We start from the raw sequence: 16,850 nt of genomic DNA on the forward strand, positions 1-16,850 counted from the left end.
ACCATACCTTATAACAGCAACGCTGGTTGGCCATGTGAAACCTCACGCGATGATTCCATTGGCTGCGGTGTTCAGGGAGAGTTACTAGGCTGAGCAGCAGAGTTGGCTCATGCTTCAAAACCCCTTTGCATAGAGTGTCAACCAATCCTACCAAAATAGGCTGTTTTTATTATTTTAGGAAGAGCTTGGGGATAGGAAACTTCTCTGGTGAATTTTATCTGCGGCTTGTCATCCACGGATATATTTGAAAAAAAAAGTAGGATGTTGCATCGCTATGGGAATGTTTGGGTACCACAAAACAAACCACGCCACCATTCTTACACATCTGTTTTGACTGTGTGCTGGAAAAACTTGACAGGCACCGAGAGATCTTTCCATCAAGGGTATTGAGATGTTTGTTTTTCTAAGAGCCGCTGTGATCCCACTGGACACACCACGCTCTGCACCAAACCTGAAAATTGGGATGCCATACGCAGTTTCATGGTCCCCACTGGTGATGGGTTGTTCTGGTGTGCTCACAGATCCACACAAGAAGCCATAATTAGCTTTTCCATCAGGCATTCAGGTGTATCTGCATGGCTCCGAGGGGGGCGGCCATTGTTTGTTGACAAATCCGGACCCTCTGTGGCCCCTCCCTCTCACTGTCTCTATTGTTGGAGCCAGCGGATGCTATGCGCTGTGGCTGATTGAAAGTGAGAGCCATATCGCTCACTCAAGACTCACTGAACGCAAGCCCCTAAACTAGTGTGTGTTCACCGTTCACACTCCTTGTCCTGGGAGTAATCAGACGGCCAACTGACAAGCATCAATGGAGTGGAATGTGAGGAGTGGAGGGAGATGATGAAAGACAGGGCCAATGGCAACTTTGTTTCCACGTCTATGAGTGCGTGCATGCCGCTCGCCATACAGTTGTGTGTCCGCTCTAAGTGCGGCAGACATATTGTCAAAAATTGCATCCATTATTTTCCCCCATTAGGTATTCAGTATGTTTAATAAGCAGGTCATTCTCTCTGGCATTCTCCCATTCATTTCTCAAAGCAATTACTCTGTGGGATGTGCTGCTCAGGGAAGAGGCTTTTTACAAAACCGTGCTTCTGAATTGCACCTTATTTGTCATGTGTCTTTATACTGTATAATTCCAGCTCCTGAATTAATTCAGCGTTGAGCTCCCAGTGTCAGACAGGAGAATGCAACGAGCTAAATGAGGAGGTATTTCAGCCAAATAAAGGGCCCGAGTGTCAGACCAGGTTAATTCTATGATTTAAGTCTGCTGCGAGCTCAGACAGTTTCAGGAGGAGAACAGAAAAATCCTCCATTCCAGTCTGGACTTTAACAATACTGTTACATTTCTGCCGGGTTTGGCAGCTTTACTGTCTGGACGCGCGCGGCACGGATTTCCATCCCTGCACCTTTGCGTACCTTCGCTCTTGGACATGATCGGAATGATAATCTGTAGTCTCAGAATCTCCACTGATCCGAGAGCCATGTTTATGCAGAGGTCAGCAATGTTAGCTTCAGGGAAAGTAACGGTTTCTGTGGATCCAGACGCCGGGTTTCTTATCTGTATTATTATTATCTGTTAGCTATATTATGTCTTTTTATGACACTTTTTGAGCCTAACCGTTCCCTACCAAATGCTGTGATAATGCTGCGATAGTTGCACAGACGTTTGCTCTCTCTATGACTAAAATCCTCCCCCTACGGGAACTCTGTAGGATGCTAATCTATTTAAAGCTACTGTATGTGTTTTTGTTTAGTAGAATCCCAAACAGTGGATATTTGCAGAGATAAACCAAACCTGTTTTCATTAGCACTCCTAAGGCAATAGAATAGGTTAGTCGTCTCCTGCTGGTTTTCACTTTCAGCATCTCATCATGGTGCCTTGTTACAATGCAGCACAGCAACGGCCTTGGACCCGGCGTCGCAGCAAAGCCGAGTACACATTACACGACTTAGAACTGTCGCCGGATCACTGTGCGACACGCAGTACATAAGGCGCCGCTGTGATCTGGAGCCTGTGAAGTCATTGTTAATTCACACACCGCATGAGCGCGCGTCGACAGGGGGTCACACACCACAGCAGCTTTCATCCGCAGGAACCATAGGCTGACGTGTTAAAAAAACATGTCAAGGAAAAGACACACAGGTGCTGATGAGTGACTCAGGTTTAGTGTGAGGCCCGATCAGTCAGGAGCGAGGTCCAGTAGCTGTTAAAACATGAAAATAATAAAGTTATTTTTGTATTTATCTTCCATTTCAGTCTAAATATTTCTCCAAGTGCTGTTCCTGTTAGAGAATTCCTTTTTTGTAGAATTCTGCCGGATTTTTTTCACACCAGGTCACGACCTCCGTCTTTGACCTGTTGATGGTCCGAGTTCTTTTTAAATGTTCTTTCACTTTTGGGAAATGAAAAAAAATAGTCGGTGAAGCTCCATTGAATTCTGTTGCAGAGCTTGAATAATTTAACAATGTTTTTTTTTTTTAATAAAATTCACATTCGCTTCGCCTCATGTTCGATTTTTAAACTTTGATTTAATGAAACATATAACAGTGCTGAACACCTAAAATAAGTAAATTAATAATAATTAAAAACCTCACCAAATTTGTAGTAGAGACTAGAAACTAAAGTCTGACCTAAAAATTGGAGCTTTTACTCTGGATTTTACCTCAACACAGTGGTCTGTGACCTTCATCATCACAGCCGTTTGCTCTAAGTGTGTTTTCTGAGGTGGTGTTTTGTCTCTGTTGTCTATAGTTTTGTTGCCAGAGAGAAAGACAAAAATGAGTGTGGTATTTTTCTGAGAGAGAGGAGGGGGAAGGGATTTAGGGATAAGCAGTGGGCGTTTTTTTATTGAGCAACATTTGAAGGTCAACTCCATGCTGACAATAGGGTACTGGTAAGAAGCCAAATAATTTTATTTTGGTATGAATAATGCATTGGCTGTCTCCATTTTCAGCCCACGTCTCTTTTAGATACTCATTCAGTGGTAGTTTAAATTTACAGCAGTCAAACACAGGCTAAAAAAAAAGGAGTTTGCTTTTCGAAATCCAAAAGACTCGTTCCATAAAGCATATGTGTACTTTTGTTTACACAGACACACACTCTCTCTCTCTCTCTCTCTTTGCTGCACCTCTACAGTATAAACTGGCTTAAATCTGCACGTGTCACTCGTCTCACATCACGAACAGTTTTCCTTTACAATGACCACCAAAGTTGTTCTCTTCTAACCATTTTGTTCTGTTTTCTCTTGTTGTCATGCTTTTGGTGGACATGTATTCTAAACCCAAATGTGGCGTTTTTCTGTTTCTTTTTCTTGTTCTACAGAGATGTTGAAGGAGTTGAACCAACAACGCAGAGCGAAAGAGTTTACAGACCTGAAAATTATTGTTGAAGGCAAAGAGTTTGAAGTCCACCAAAATGTTCTAGCTTCCTGCAGCTTGTATTTCAAGGACCTGGTGAAAAGGTTTGCCTTCGCTTCCCCTCCCGACAGCTGTTGATCCAATCTGTTCTTTTCATAGGGCACATTTCTGTCGCTTTTTTTCCCTTCCCCTCTCTCTCTTGCAGGTGTGTGAAGACTTTGGTTCCTAGCACAGGGCCAGCAGCCATTCCTTCTTCCTTCCCACTCAAATGAATGTATCTGAAACTGAAGACAAAGGTCAACGCTCGTCATTATTTTTCCTCCCCATGTAGGGCAGTTTAACCACATTTCCATTTTAATGAGCAGTGAAAATGTTCCATGACTGGGGATGTTTTAAAACTCACCGAAGGGCCAAAACAAAACAATCATGCATTCTACACTTTGGGTGGTAATTTACCAAAGCCACGCTGTCGTCTGTGGACTGTGGGATTTTTGTCTCCCAAGCTTCCATAATTTTCTGCTGCTATTTTCTGACTTTTGCTACAAAACAGCCTTTTCATATGCTAATATACCCTGGTTAGACTAATAAGACATTTCAGAGTCGAAAACAAAGCACAAACGTACAGCACATCTAAGACAGCTTAATGAACCACCACTTTCACAGGTTATCGTTGCACTTCTCCAATGTTTTCATTTGATGAGGATCCAAGTGTTTGCCTTCTGTTCTGTCCTTCATTCTCCACACTTTTCTGTTTCTTCATGGGCTCTTTCCATCGGTGCCTCTTTTGTGTGTGCGACTGTGTATGTTAGATGCAGACTTTTTGTTGTATCTCTATGGGTGCACATGTGGAAGTGTGCATGTATCTCACAGAAAAGTTCCACATTCCCCAGTGTCCTCGTCTTTACTTGAAACTTTTACAGGTGTTTTCGCTTCCGCCCGAAACACAAAGTTACTCCACCATGTTGGTGTTCATGTGCATTGGTGTATTATTGTTCTCCCTTGCATGGCTAGGGATGAAATGCAGTGTCCAACAGAGAGACACTTACAGTAGCCGGCAGGAGATGGAATGCCTTGGGGAAGTTTGCCACTTTGCCCTGCAGCCCGGCTGCTTATCAGCTGCAGCCCCCCCACTCTCTTAGTGCTGATACTCTTGTTACTCCTGAATGGAAATGGAGTGAAGAAGAGCAGAGAGGGAGAGAGACAGATAGAGAGAGAGAGAGGACAGAGATAAAACAGCCACAGAGCGGAGTCTGTACCAGACTCACCAGTGTCCATGACAGCGATACTTGCAGCATCCCATGAATGAAAACGAGGCACTCAGGCTTATTTTGACCTTGTCAATAGCAGAGACGCTTCCTGAGAGACTAAAGTGACTTTGGATACAACTAACGCCCGACTGCTGGTCATCCCGTCTGTCGCAATGCCTCATCCCTGCCTCGTATTCAGGATGTAAAGATCACTTGTGCGTGAAGACAAGGTCTCTTAAAGAAACCGACTCCTGAAGGAGTTCGCTGGTCTTGCATACATTCATGCCTGCTGCTCCTCAATGTCCAATCCTACTTGCGTAATTTGAAAGTTTAATTGAGTCAATTCTCATTAAATGCTTAATTTATTGTAATAGTGTCTTAATTTATTATCGTGACAGTAGATTTTTTTTTCCCCCCAGATTATGTAAAGAAAACGTTTCCCATTAGACCTCACACTGGAGAATCCGCACTTTGTCGTAATTATGATGTTTTAGAGCCAGTTTGAAAGAACGACTAATGAATTCACAACACTAAGCTACCGCAGTTATTGCCGTTGATTTTTCTACCGTGCGCTGCACCTTGGAAGAAAATTAAAATGGGAGTTGAGGAAGGGAGGCACAGCAGGAGAGCAGGGGAGGAACACAAACAAAAGGCGTAAATGAGCTCACAGGAAAGCGTTTCGCTCGTAGCCGCGAGGAATGTGTTGAGGTGCGGTCGCTCACGTGCCACTCTGGTCATTTCCTTTCTTTTTTTTTTCGCAACTAGAGTTATGCTGATGTGGCTTGTGGCTCGCTGCTGTCCATATTTTCATGAGGTCATGTAAGCGAGACAGGGAGAGAGAGCAGGGCTAAAAATCTAACCCCTCTTATTCAGATGGTATTCACTGCAGTTCAGAGGGCCTGTCAGCCTGCTGTAAACCACGTGCATGTGTGTGCGCGTGTGTGAGGGGAGGGGAGGTACTTAACCCTGAGTCTAGTGTTGTAGTGCATGCATCCTCGTGCGTCTATATATGTTGAATACAAGGACGGGGTCTTTATATCTGGAGGCGTTGATATTGTACTGGAGAACAGAGAAGTGCAAATCACCTTTAAGTACACGTGCATCCTAACACATAGTATTAACAACATGCATTTTTAACTCTGGAGATAAGGCTAAAAGTCACAACTAGGAACATGGACTAGTGTTCAAAAGCTCCGCTACATTTCAACACCAGTGTGAAATTAGGCCCCATTTTCAAACATTACCCATTGATTTGCTGCTTCAATTGCATAACCACTGCTGCCTTTCATATCTTGGGAGCCCAAATTGTCTTGTTTACCTTGAAAAGGAAGAGGCAACACAGACAAATTAGTGAATATGCAGACAAATACAAAACATACTCCCCACCGTATGACCCATTTAAACGTAACCAAAATAATCCCCCCCTTTTTTTATTCTTTGCTTTTTTAATACTCTTCTAACAACATGTAAAAATGGTATTACTGTAATGGGGCTGGAATCATCATACTCAGGATTTGAAGTATTTGAAGAATATTTGAAAGCCCGCTTCAACCGTTTTACCGTCCTCTCCCACTCAGATAGTAATACCTCTTCCCTACTGCGTGTATTCATTCTCTCAGCCGGCGTACCACGTGAAAGATGAAAAATATAATGCCTGAGTGTAATGTACGCACACGTCTGCCCTTGCCCAAAAACCTATTACCCCCTCTCTTTAAAGTACTGTTGCACAGAACAGGGTGACAGATCATCTTCAGTAATTCCATTTTACCCCGTGGGATTTTCAAATAAGTGCGCTCCGCAAGCATTTAATTTACGGCCACTGCATCAGTAATGTGAAATCTCTCAGTAGTCCTGACACATGCTTTCATGCCATTTGTTTTCCTCCCTTCTCTCTCAGTCAGTTGTGATGGTAGGACGTCTGGGGAGATGTGTTAAGGCCCATTAAGGTGTCCGCCCTGTGTGAACTCAGCAGCTGAGTCCAGAGATGAGCCCTACTCTCACATATCAATTAGCAACCTCGTTTTGACCAAGTGAAATGATCAGATAATCCAAATCTCAAACCTGATTTTATGTGTTGACAGTGTTATTGTTTATCTTTAGTCCAGTGTGAAAGAAACCAGACTAAAACATTTTATTTAACAGGCAATTTAATTCGTTTATTTTCCCTATCACTAGACTTGTACCTTCTACACACCCAGCACTGAACTTCCCCAAATCACCAAATGATAAAATGTAGTGGCCTCAATACCAGAATGCAAACACAAGCGAAACTTGCGTCCGAACCACCGCTAGCACTTGCCCACTCCGACTGTTTATTTATATCATTTATCCCTGATTAATGTTATATAAGAATATGTATTAATGTTATCCATTTTTAGCCCAGACAGTGTTCGCTTTGCATCTGAGTAACCTTCCATCTTAAGGTGTCGTGGAAGCGCGCGAGGCGCGGCAAAAATATGGTCCTGCGTGAAAAAGTTAAATGTCTACCTCGTAAAAATGGGCTTTTTTTAGGTTGAAGGATTTATTAAGTGGGGGTGTGTGTGAGTGTGCACGTGTGTGTGTTAGTGCATTTACCTCCTTCCTCTCTACATCTGCTTGCTACCATTCTGACAGTCTCTGCTGATTTCTCAGACTTGCTCTTGAGTAAGTGGTGCATTTTTCACAAACAAATTTCTTTGCCTGAGTGTGCCCATGTTTTCTCCCTTGTCTTATCTCTCTCTCTCTCTCTCTCTCTCTCCCGTCCTCCCTGACGCCCTGTGTCACTATTTAAATTCAAGTCTGCAATCAGATGCAGCATAAATATCCACCTTTTAAAAGCTCCAGAAAAAGTCATTTCCATAACATAAGTGCTCAGACAGAACAGACTGCTACTTGAGCCGGTTCCAATTGCACTAATTGACCAGGATGATGAGCATGCTCTTCTTCTTCTTTTTCTTTTTTTTTTTAGCCCTTTTCTCTGTTCCTCACATCTCCTTCCATCACTTTAACCTTGAACAGCACTCCCCTTCACTTCCTTCTGTCTTACTACCTGCCCCCACTGCAGGGCTTTGTGCTGAAAAAAAAAAAAAAGAAAAAAGAAAAAAAGAACACGAGCAATAACATATGTGGCTTTTTGCTTTGCAGGAGGAAAAGGAGTTACTTCCTTGGTTTTTCCAGCACATGTCCATCCAGATAATGCTATTGTCTTTTTCATTTATTCATTTATTTTGATTACTCAATGTCCTTCTCCCCTCTCACCCTCTGAATGCGCTCCAAACGACAACTAATGTCTCAGTTCATACACTACAGGCTACTAATGAATATTGCAGCGGAAACAAAGACTCTGTTTAGGTGTGATGGTGGAGTTTTGTTTTTTCGGGGTGGGCTGAGGAGATCTCTTATTTAAACAACCAAGGTACAGTCATGGAACAACCCAATCCCTCCCTCAGAAGGATGGCTGCTGGCTCCCTGTGGAAGAACCGTCTTGCCCTGCTTCTCTTTCCTTTGCTTCCTCCACACCCACTCTGTCCCTCAGTCTCTCCTGTCTCTCCCCGTCACTCCAGACATTCTGTCTCAACGTGTTTGTTTCGTTGTCGTTGTCTCTCACTACACGCCGACTCTGTGTCATGAAATGGTCTTATCACATAAACTGTCTTCAGCAGAAGCCTAGAGCACACACATATATACACACACACCCAGAGCTTTATCATTGCGCGGGCCGTGACTGACAGAAGAAAACAGCTTCCATCCATCTTAATGTCGGGCACTTTTCATATTGTTAATGTCCGTAGCCGCTAAAAGAGACAAAGTAGTGGGGGCAGTGTTCTGCCGGGCTTTGATTCCATTTATTTTGCCCTTGAGTGGATTATTGTTTCACATGGGACATTAAACATGGGTGGTGAGGTGTTATTTAATGCTCTCATACCTCTCTGGAGGGGATCCTGCATGTGAACTAATCTCAGCCATTTGATCCCGGTGAAGTCACAGTGTGGTGCAGGTCTTCGTGATAGAATTTTACATTTCCACTGGTATTGTTTTCTATTTAATTTGCTGACGTAAGCGTTCCTGGCACCGCCGCTTTGTGGCGACAGTAAAACCCCATGCCCTGCCTCAGTAACCTAGAGGTAGCAAAAACGGTCCGGTGCACCATCCAAATATTCCATCCACTCTTCGTCAGTGTGTGAACTGCCCGTCATTAACACTCATGTATGCACGTCCAACTCTGGACCCACGCATACATGAAAGCACAGTCGTAACGAGCATGCCTGTTGAAATAATGTTTATTATTTCTATTGGACTTTGATTTGTCTAATCTCCGTTTAGAGACAGAACATTTGTTTCAGATGCAGCACTTTAGTTTTCCATCCAAACTTCTGTTTCTTCCCCCTTTTTTCACATTACTTTATCTTATCGTGTAATGATTTGCTTATTTCCTCCCCACTCTCGTACTTGCCAAGGTGTCCTAAGGGTGTTGTGTGTAACGTACATGCGTCCGTCTTTCTCTTCACTCTGTGTCTCTGTGCCGTGATGGTTCATCACGTGATGTACCTAAACTCCTCTGTCTCTGCCGTGGCTGGTCATTCAGGTCCTCAGGGGAGACGCGGAGCGGCGAGATGCTGGAGCTGAACATGAGCAACATCAGCGCCGACGTGCTGGAGCTGCTGCTGGAGTTCGTCTACACGGGATCGCTGGTCATCGACTCGGCCAACGCCAAAACGCTGCTGGAGGCCGCCAACAAGTTCCAGTTCAACACCTTCTGTAAAGTCTGTGTGTCCTTTCTAGGTAGGAGCACTATACACTACAAACAGCAGTGTGTGTGTGTGTGTGTGTGTGCAAGGCTTACGCTTATATCAGCAAATGTGCACGCTCACTACATCAGATATTCCTACACAACCTTACCTGCTCAGTGTAGTGTGTGCATCTTTGTGGAGCTTCATCATTATGCACAGCCTGGTGCAGAGCCTATAGATGCTCCTTTACTCCAAGGCACCAGCTGTGTTTCTATTCTGCCTGCTCCTGTTCTCATTTGGGCACAGCGCCTCTGAGTTCATCCAGGGGCAGATTTGTAAAAAGGTCAGGGAACAATTGTCACTTAAATGTCAAACCCTGAGGTCCAAACTGTGATGGAATAGAAAAAAAAAGCAAAACAGGTTCCCACTCTGCCCTGACATATATACAAAGTATGGAAATTGGACCAAAGGATTAAAAGGGCTTTGAGGATCTCCAGATATCACATTGAAATCCAATTCGTGTGTTCTAGATTTTAGTGGTTCAGACCAGACCAAATGCTGAAAATGTCAAGTTTTACATTACATTCATTTTTTTTTTTTTGGTTGCCATAACTCAGGGGAAGTACATATTAGTAAAAAGGTCAGCGACAGCAGCAGAGTGAACTGAAGGTAAAAGAGAACCAGTAGGACACGCCATTGATTTGTTTTCCTCTATTTGGAAAAAAAAAAAAAAAGTGGGAATCGGAGAAGCCATTAGAAGACTCGCTGGAGAGGCGTCAATTCGTTGTTCTATGACAAGATACATGACATTTCATTGCCGTGGAAGGCAGTGTCCTTGAAGAGTGAGAAATTGATGCAATATAAGAAATGACTGAGTGATGATAGATACACTGAGGGAAAAGAAACAGTCAATTCTGCAACTTTTACCACCCTGACTTCAATACTGGACAAATGTTTTAGTCAATATATATATATATATATAGGTTGATCCATGCAGCTCTTCTCTGCATGCAGTTGACCTCTAACCCTTGGCCTGACACAGCCTATGAACGGTCTTTGTCCTGCCACAGAATTAAATGAGGTCCAATCAGATGCCTTCCTGATAGTATTGCTTTGGGCAGACACCTTCGGGAGCTGAGCACTCAAATAAAATGAAATTAAAAAATAACATTTTTGTCCAATAGAATGTAAATAGAGTCATAAATGTCTATTTTGTTGACTTCAGTGACACATTGTCCCCCACATTGTCTCCAGCTTTCTACAACTGCCCAAAGAGTTGCTCTGCCTTATTAGAGGTGTGTGGGTTTTGGCTGCGTTCTCTTCATGCAGACCACAGTCTGGCCAGACGTTTTCTGTTCAGTAGCTGGGTCGCCTGGCTCCAACTGGTTTCAGCCAGTTCTGACCTTATTGTACTGCCAGACATCTTCCAATTATGAGGAAGTAAGCATGTTTTTTTTGTTGTTGTCTGTTCCTTTGGCAGAGAACTGTGTCTGCAGTCATGGGGGCTGCTTGTTTGTTGTTGTTTTTTTTTTTTGAACAAGCTTGAACAGCACGACACAAACCTGAGTTTGTTTAAAAATCTTTGAGAGAATTTTGTTCATTTCTGTTGTTGTGCCTAGTCTTCATATTAAACTGTCTTTCAGGAGCTTACCTTGGGAGCAGGCTCTGTCTGAAGCCCCTCGCACAGGTGTAGATGATTACAGTAATTAGTGACTGAGCTTAGATATGAAACTGATGATTACCAGCAGCTCTGTGGTGTTTTTGTCTAATTATACAACTGACTGTTGTCCTTCGAAATCTCTGACCTGGTAAGTGTACCTATTGGTATTAGTGCAGGTTAGTTTTTGATTTTGTTTTGTTTGTTAACATTTTATTCTGTAAAGTTGTTTGCCCAAAAATATATTTATAATTGTGACAGTTTTTTTCAGTGAATTCAAATATTCCTGTTACATAATTTAATGTCTTCAATTGTATTGTTTTATGTTACATCTGGGCCCTTTTCTAAATTGCAAACCTGACTTTTAAAACTACCTACAAGATATTGACTTTCAAATCAAACTTGTGTATAAACTTCCACACCAGAAGTGACTTTCCTTCATAGGCACAAAAACTATTTCAAAGTGCCAAATTTCCAGCGGTTGTTGATTCTCTGACCCCCTACTCTGATACAGCGTGGTCCCAGCTTTGGTCTCTGGTCTGGCCTTTTTGTTTAGCTGTGATCCAGCAGATGTTAGGTGACCTTTATTGGCTGATATTTATTTAGGAAAGACTCTCGGTCTCTGCCTTTAGTGATGAAAGGTCTGCCGTTGCTTCTCTTTGATGGCTATTGTTTAATCTGACCCCTTTTAGTGACCACTGACCGACTTAATCCATGACTGTGTGTGTGTGTGAGTGTAATAACTGAGTCTCTCTTATAAAAGCAAAATTGCAGTAGAACTACCTTAAAAACAGGATCATTACAGAAGATCACAGAAGATTGCATAAGCTTCTTGTTATCCTGGCTTTGAGAGTTGATATATATTTTTTATTTTGTATCTTTTTGCGTGAGCGTGTGTGTGTGTGTGTGTGTGTGTCCTTAAAAGACCTAAAAATCTGACTTATTTAAAGTGGCCTCACTAATCCTTAAAGCCCTCTCTCCATCATCCACCGCCTCCTGCCCGGGCTGTGAGTGATCGATTCCATGTTTTGTTTCTCCCTGGAGCTTTTCTGAGTTATTGTACTTGTTTTTTCTTAGTCTCCGACAGATACGTACCCAATGGGATGCGCTACCTGTAGCATCTTTCTGTCTCTACGGTGTTCTAAATCTGTCATCTTTTTATAGATGTTTGAATGATGTTTCTTTACCTGCTCTAATCAATCTGCCTCATGTTTCTCTCTTTCTTGGTTTCTGTCTGTCTCTCTGTCTGTCTGTCTGTCTGTCTCTCTGTCGCCACATCAGAGAAACAGTTGACGGCCGCTAATTGTCTCGGAGTGCTAGCGATGGCTGAAGCCATGAGTTGCACGGAGCTGCACAACATGGCAAAGGCATTTGCATTGCAGAACTTCCCTGAGGTTTGTATAGGCTCAGTATTTTTCTGACTTTAATTAATCCAGTGAAACAAAGCTCCACAGAAAATGTTTTTAAATAACAATTATTTAAATAATTGAAAACATAATCCTTAAAACCGTGAAAAATGTTTTGCTTCGTCATTTACCGTGAACTCATTTTTTCAGGTGGCAGGACAAGAGGAGATCCTGAGTGTTTCCAAGGAGGACTTGCTGTCCTACCTGTCCAACGACAGTCTAAACACGAAAGCTGAGGAGCTGGTCTACGAGACGGTCATCAAATGGATCAAACAAGACCCCAGCTCCAGAGTCCAGGTACTAAAATTAAGACAGCTAAGCAGAGCGTTAATGAGGTTTGTGACTTCTCTTCTCCGACCCTACTTTACCCTAATGACCACCCACTCTGTGCACCATCAGGCCAAAAAAAAACCCCCCAAAAAAAAACAACAAACCGAAGCTTGTGCAGTGTGTGTCTGCAGAGGTGTATTAGTGTAGTCGTTCCACTGATCCACTGCAGTTGAAGGCTGCACAACCAAACAAAAAACAAAGAAGACGAGTGACTTCTCATCGTCTTCTCGTCGTGTTCATCTGCTCCAAAATGTTACTGCACTTGTTTCCTTATGAAAATGAAAATATATTCTCCTGTGTAGAAAGAAATGATGAATGGATTTCATGGTCTCTCATAATGTCATAATTTAATTTATTCCTCAACACTTTTAATCATAATTAAGGCCTTGAAAGGTATCGCCTGGTGCAGCAGGGTAAATTTTAAGAAAAAGTGGAATCAATGAATTGTAAGGTCTTCTGCCAAATTCATAAAAGTTTAAAAATACTGCAGTGAGAGAAGGGTATGTGTGCAGCAGGTAGAAACCTCGTGTCAGGAGTTTTTATTAGATTCATTCACAAACTGTCAATACACAGTTGGTTATTAGTAAAAGTGCATTTAATAATGGAGGTGGATGAATTATCACTGTAGTTATACAGTATATATGACTGCTGTCAATCACTAAGAGTCATCCACATTGATGAGAAGAATCTCATCAAATACAGGCTGATGTAAGCTGAGTCAGGTCTGGGCAGATGTCGCATGTCATTGTCAGTTTATTGCTGTGGTTCCCAAAGAGTTATTGCAGGAGGGGCGTTTTTTTTTCTTCTGTGCCTGGTTGAAAAATTCACTGATTTGCAATTTTTTTTTCCTTTCACGGCGATAAAGTTTAGTAAGGTTTTGAAGCATTAGCTGTGGATGTGTCGATGTGGAGGGGGCTCTTTGGAGGGGGCACCGCCACTGGTTTATATACATGTATTAAACATGCGTCATATATGGTATTTTTTGGCATGATCTAAACGATGCTTTAAATAAATAAGTTGAGTCTTCACATTAATGTACATTAACCAAGACGATATTTTTTATACCGATAAAAATGTTCCACTCGTATCTGCTTCGAAACAGGATTGATTTGAAACGCTGAGCTTAGTGCGCCTGTAAATTCAAAAAGAAGGCTGCAGCCCTGTGTTTAGGAGAACAAATGATCCCTGTCATCTCTGTCAAAAACCTTCAGCCGGCTCTGCTGAGTGGACTTCTGGACTCACTCTCTAATGGAAAGACACAGGGGCAAGAGAATTTGATGGGAGGAAAAAAAAGAGAGAGAAGGAGAACGTTCTCCCAGTTTTCTTAACAACTCCCCACTCCCCTTATTCTCAACAGAGACACACAGTCACCCCACTTTCATAGCAAGGAAAAAAAAAGAATTGTCGAGAAAAAAAAAAGAGAAAGAGTTGGGGCAAGTGGAAGAAGTAGAGCGAGACAAAAAAGGACAGAAATGACCATGTAGCCATTTAGAAATGAGAATGAGCTGAGAGAGGAATGAAGAAGGCAGAAGGTTAAACAAATTCTGCTTCTGCCCCAATGCAAATGCTCCATTATAACCCAGGGAATTGGGGTGGGGGTGGGGGGGAGGGCTATGATTGAACTCTTGCCCGGGCTCATCTGAGCTGCTTGTGTGTGACCGAGAAAAACAACTTACAAAACCTGGTTCCAGCAGAGCAGGAACAGTCTGTTTTCCTCGTGCCATAAGAAGGTCATGTGTCACTGAAGGCTGAGTTTACATGCGTGGTCCTCCAGCAGCTCACCATTCCCATGCTGCCTTTCCCTCATCCCATCTTCCAGCTCGGAGGCAGAGAGCTGCGGAAAGCACTCCCCCCAGAACCAGTGACACTTTTTAATGACACGTCAGACCAAGAATGTCGGAAAACTCAGGCGGCGGGGGGGCGGCTTTAAGCCTTGAGCTAAGTTCATGTGCGTTTGCATTCATCTGAGTGTGTGTTGTCTCTGTACGTCGTGTGTCTCTGTATGTGCTGCGGGTTGTAAGCTGCAGGCTATAGAGTGGAGAGGCGACATATTGAAGGCTGCGGGTAAATAATATGCAATTTTCTCGCCACAGTCTGCTGTCACTAACGTTCAGTGGCATCAGGAAATGGGTCCTGGACCAATGTTAGAGACAGGGAGAGAGCACCGAGTGATCGTAATGGTTTAATATGAGACACCAGTCATGGTTGTATTTCTTTTTTATCATCACTTATGTCCAAAGATCTCAACAAATAAACTATTTATTTTAGTATTAAAAGGGAATAGCTAAGAAAAATGTAATTAGTAAATGATTATTGTATAACAAGAAGTCTTATAATTTAAAAATTCGTATTATTATTGTTATTATTATTATTATTATTATAGAAAATTATTATAGAAATGTCTTGTTCATGTGAACAAGACATTCAAGACATTCTGAGCGCACTGCATTTCAGAAAGTGCGTCAACTTTTCAAAACTGGAAGTTAATTACGACGATACGATGATTACGATAATAGTAGTGAAGGAACAGTTACAAAGTGAGAATAAATTATCTATATAATAACGTGCATGCTCCGCTGAACACAGATTAATTCAGCTATGTCGGAGACAGAACTCCTGAAAGAGAAGCCGCCTTTTTATTTAACCTTTCTGACACTCCTTCCATAATTACAAAAATAAATGTCGGGGATAAACACCTTTTTTATTCTCACCGTGTGGGCAGACAAGAGAGACCTGTCCTTCTTTTCTCCGAGAAGGTCTTTTGTGGGACAACCTCAGATGCATGGCTCCAATTATAACTAGCTAGCCTCTGCCAAATCCCTGAATAGGACCCCCATTACGCCTCTCCTAAACATATTTCATAAAGGATCCTATCTTGCCAGGTGACTAATCCTGACAAAGGAAGCTGATTAATTGGTTCCTCGGAAAGTGGCCAACTAATGAAACGGCTAAAAGGGAGAGTTACTGCTATGTTTTTGTGATGAAAAGGGGCCAGCGCCGCTATTAGCAGTGAGCCAGTGTCCACTTATCAGAAATAACAGTGGCCTGTCCTAACATTTGTAGTCCCCTCGACCAATTACTGAAGTTTAAGGTAACAGTGCACATTAATTATAGCGTTCTTCTTATCATTTTATGTGTTTTAAATGGGGCTTTTATTATCCATTTTCTCTGCAAAGCTCATTAAAACAGTGTTTTTTTAACCATGGCACCTATTTAACATTAGATAAATCTGACGCCAAACATAACTGCAACAAAAAGTAACTATGTACCATCACGTTGCCAACAATCACAGCACAATAATTGGCAGAACAATTAGGTAAAAGCTGGAGTTGGACTCCTATTCTTTGTGAATGCATGTGCTTGTTTGCTGAAGATGGAGAAACTTCCATCGTACTACCATTCATCTCCGCAGAGTAAACAAAAAGAGGGACGGGTGCAGATGAAGGCGATGGAGATGTCCGTACGCGTGATCTGTGACAAATACGTGCTCCTGAGAAGAAGCAGCCAGGCTGTGGAGATTGATGCAGAGAAAAATCTTTGCTTTTTCTTCCGTATCTCTTGCTCTCATTGTTTGTCTTTCTGTTCGACTGACAGACCTGGCACACACACACACAAACTAAAACATTGTATTCAAATGTTCAAGGCCATCTGAGAGGGCGGAGCTCTCTATAAGACAGCCAACCCTGGGCCTCCATTCCGTTCTGTCCCGGAGCACGCTCGGTGCTGATGTGTGCAGCCATTTGAGTCGCAGCTACTCAACCGTGATGTCTGCATAACTGGAGCGACTGCGATGCTTCTCATTTCCACCGGGTTTGCTTGGAAACACAATAGAGCTTGCATGAGTAATGCAGCACGTAGAGAACAAACAAAATAGTCTTTATGGACAGAGGATGCAGCCGTCTGTTTTTGTTTGGCTTTGAAAATATACAGTATTTATTGAAGGGTAAATGCAAAAGTTACAATTCATCGAGTTGAGAGAGAGAAGTCGTGAAGTTTTATGCTAATGAACACCATGGAGCCTTTGTTCCTTAATATAGCTCGAATCAAATGAGCAAAATCATTTCCTCTTTGAGTGAAATCATGCTGAAATAGTCCCTGGGAGAATGGGCACATTGCACCTGTCAGTAGCCGCTCAGGGCAG

At 42.5% G+C, this 16,850-nt stretch overlaps 1 protein-coding gene across 6 annotated transcripts in view; it reads left to right on the forward strand.

Annotated features, from left to right (window-relative positions):
• Positions 1-16,850, forward strand: part of klhl29 (kelch like family member 29) — a 178,016-nt gene that overhangs the window by 108,674 nt on the left and 52,492 nt on the right. For all 6 annotated transcript variants that reach the window (XM_017033616.2, XM_008313210.3, XM_025056609.1 and 3 more), the window contains 4 exons: positions 3,326-3,464; positions 9,172-9,368; positions 12,255-12,367; positions 12,530-12,676. In XM_017033616.2, the coding sequence (XP_016889105.1) occupies positions 3,326-3,464; positions 9,172-9,368; positions 12,255-12,367; positions 12,530-12,676 (596 nt within the window). The remainder of the gene's footprint in view (positions 1-3,325; positions 3,465-9,171; positions 9,369-12,254; positions 12,368-12,529; positions 12,677-16,850) is intronic.

Source organism: Cynoglossus semilaevis, chromosome 7, assembly GCF_000523025.1.
Source record: "Cynoglossus semilaevis isolate Cse_v1.0 chromosome 7, Cse_v1.0, whole genome shotgun sequence".
In the NCBI taxonomy this organism is placed as follows: Eukaryota; Metazoa; Chordata; class Actinopteri; order Pleuronectiformes; family Cynoglossidae; genus Cynoglossus; species Cynoglossus semilaevis.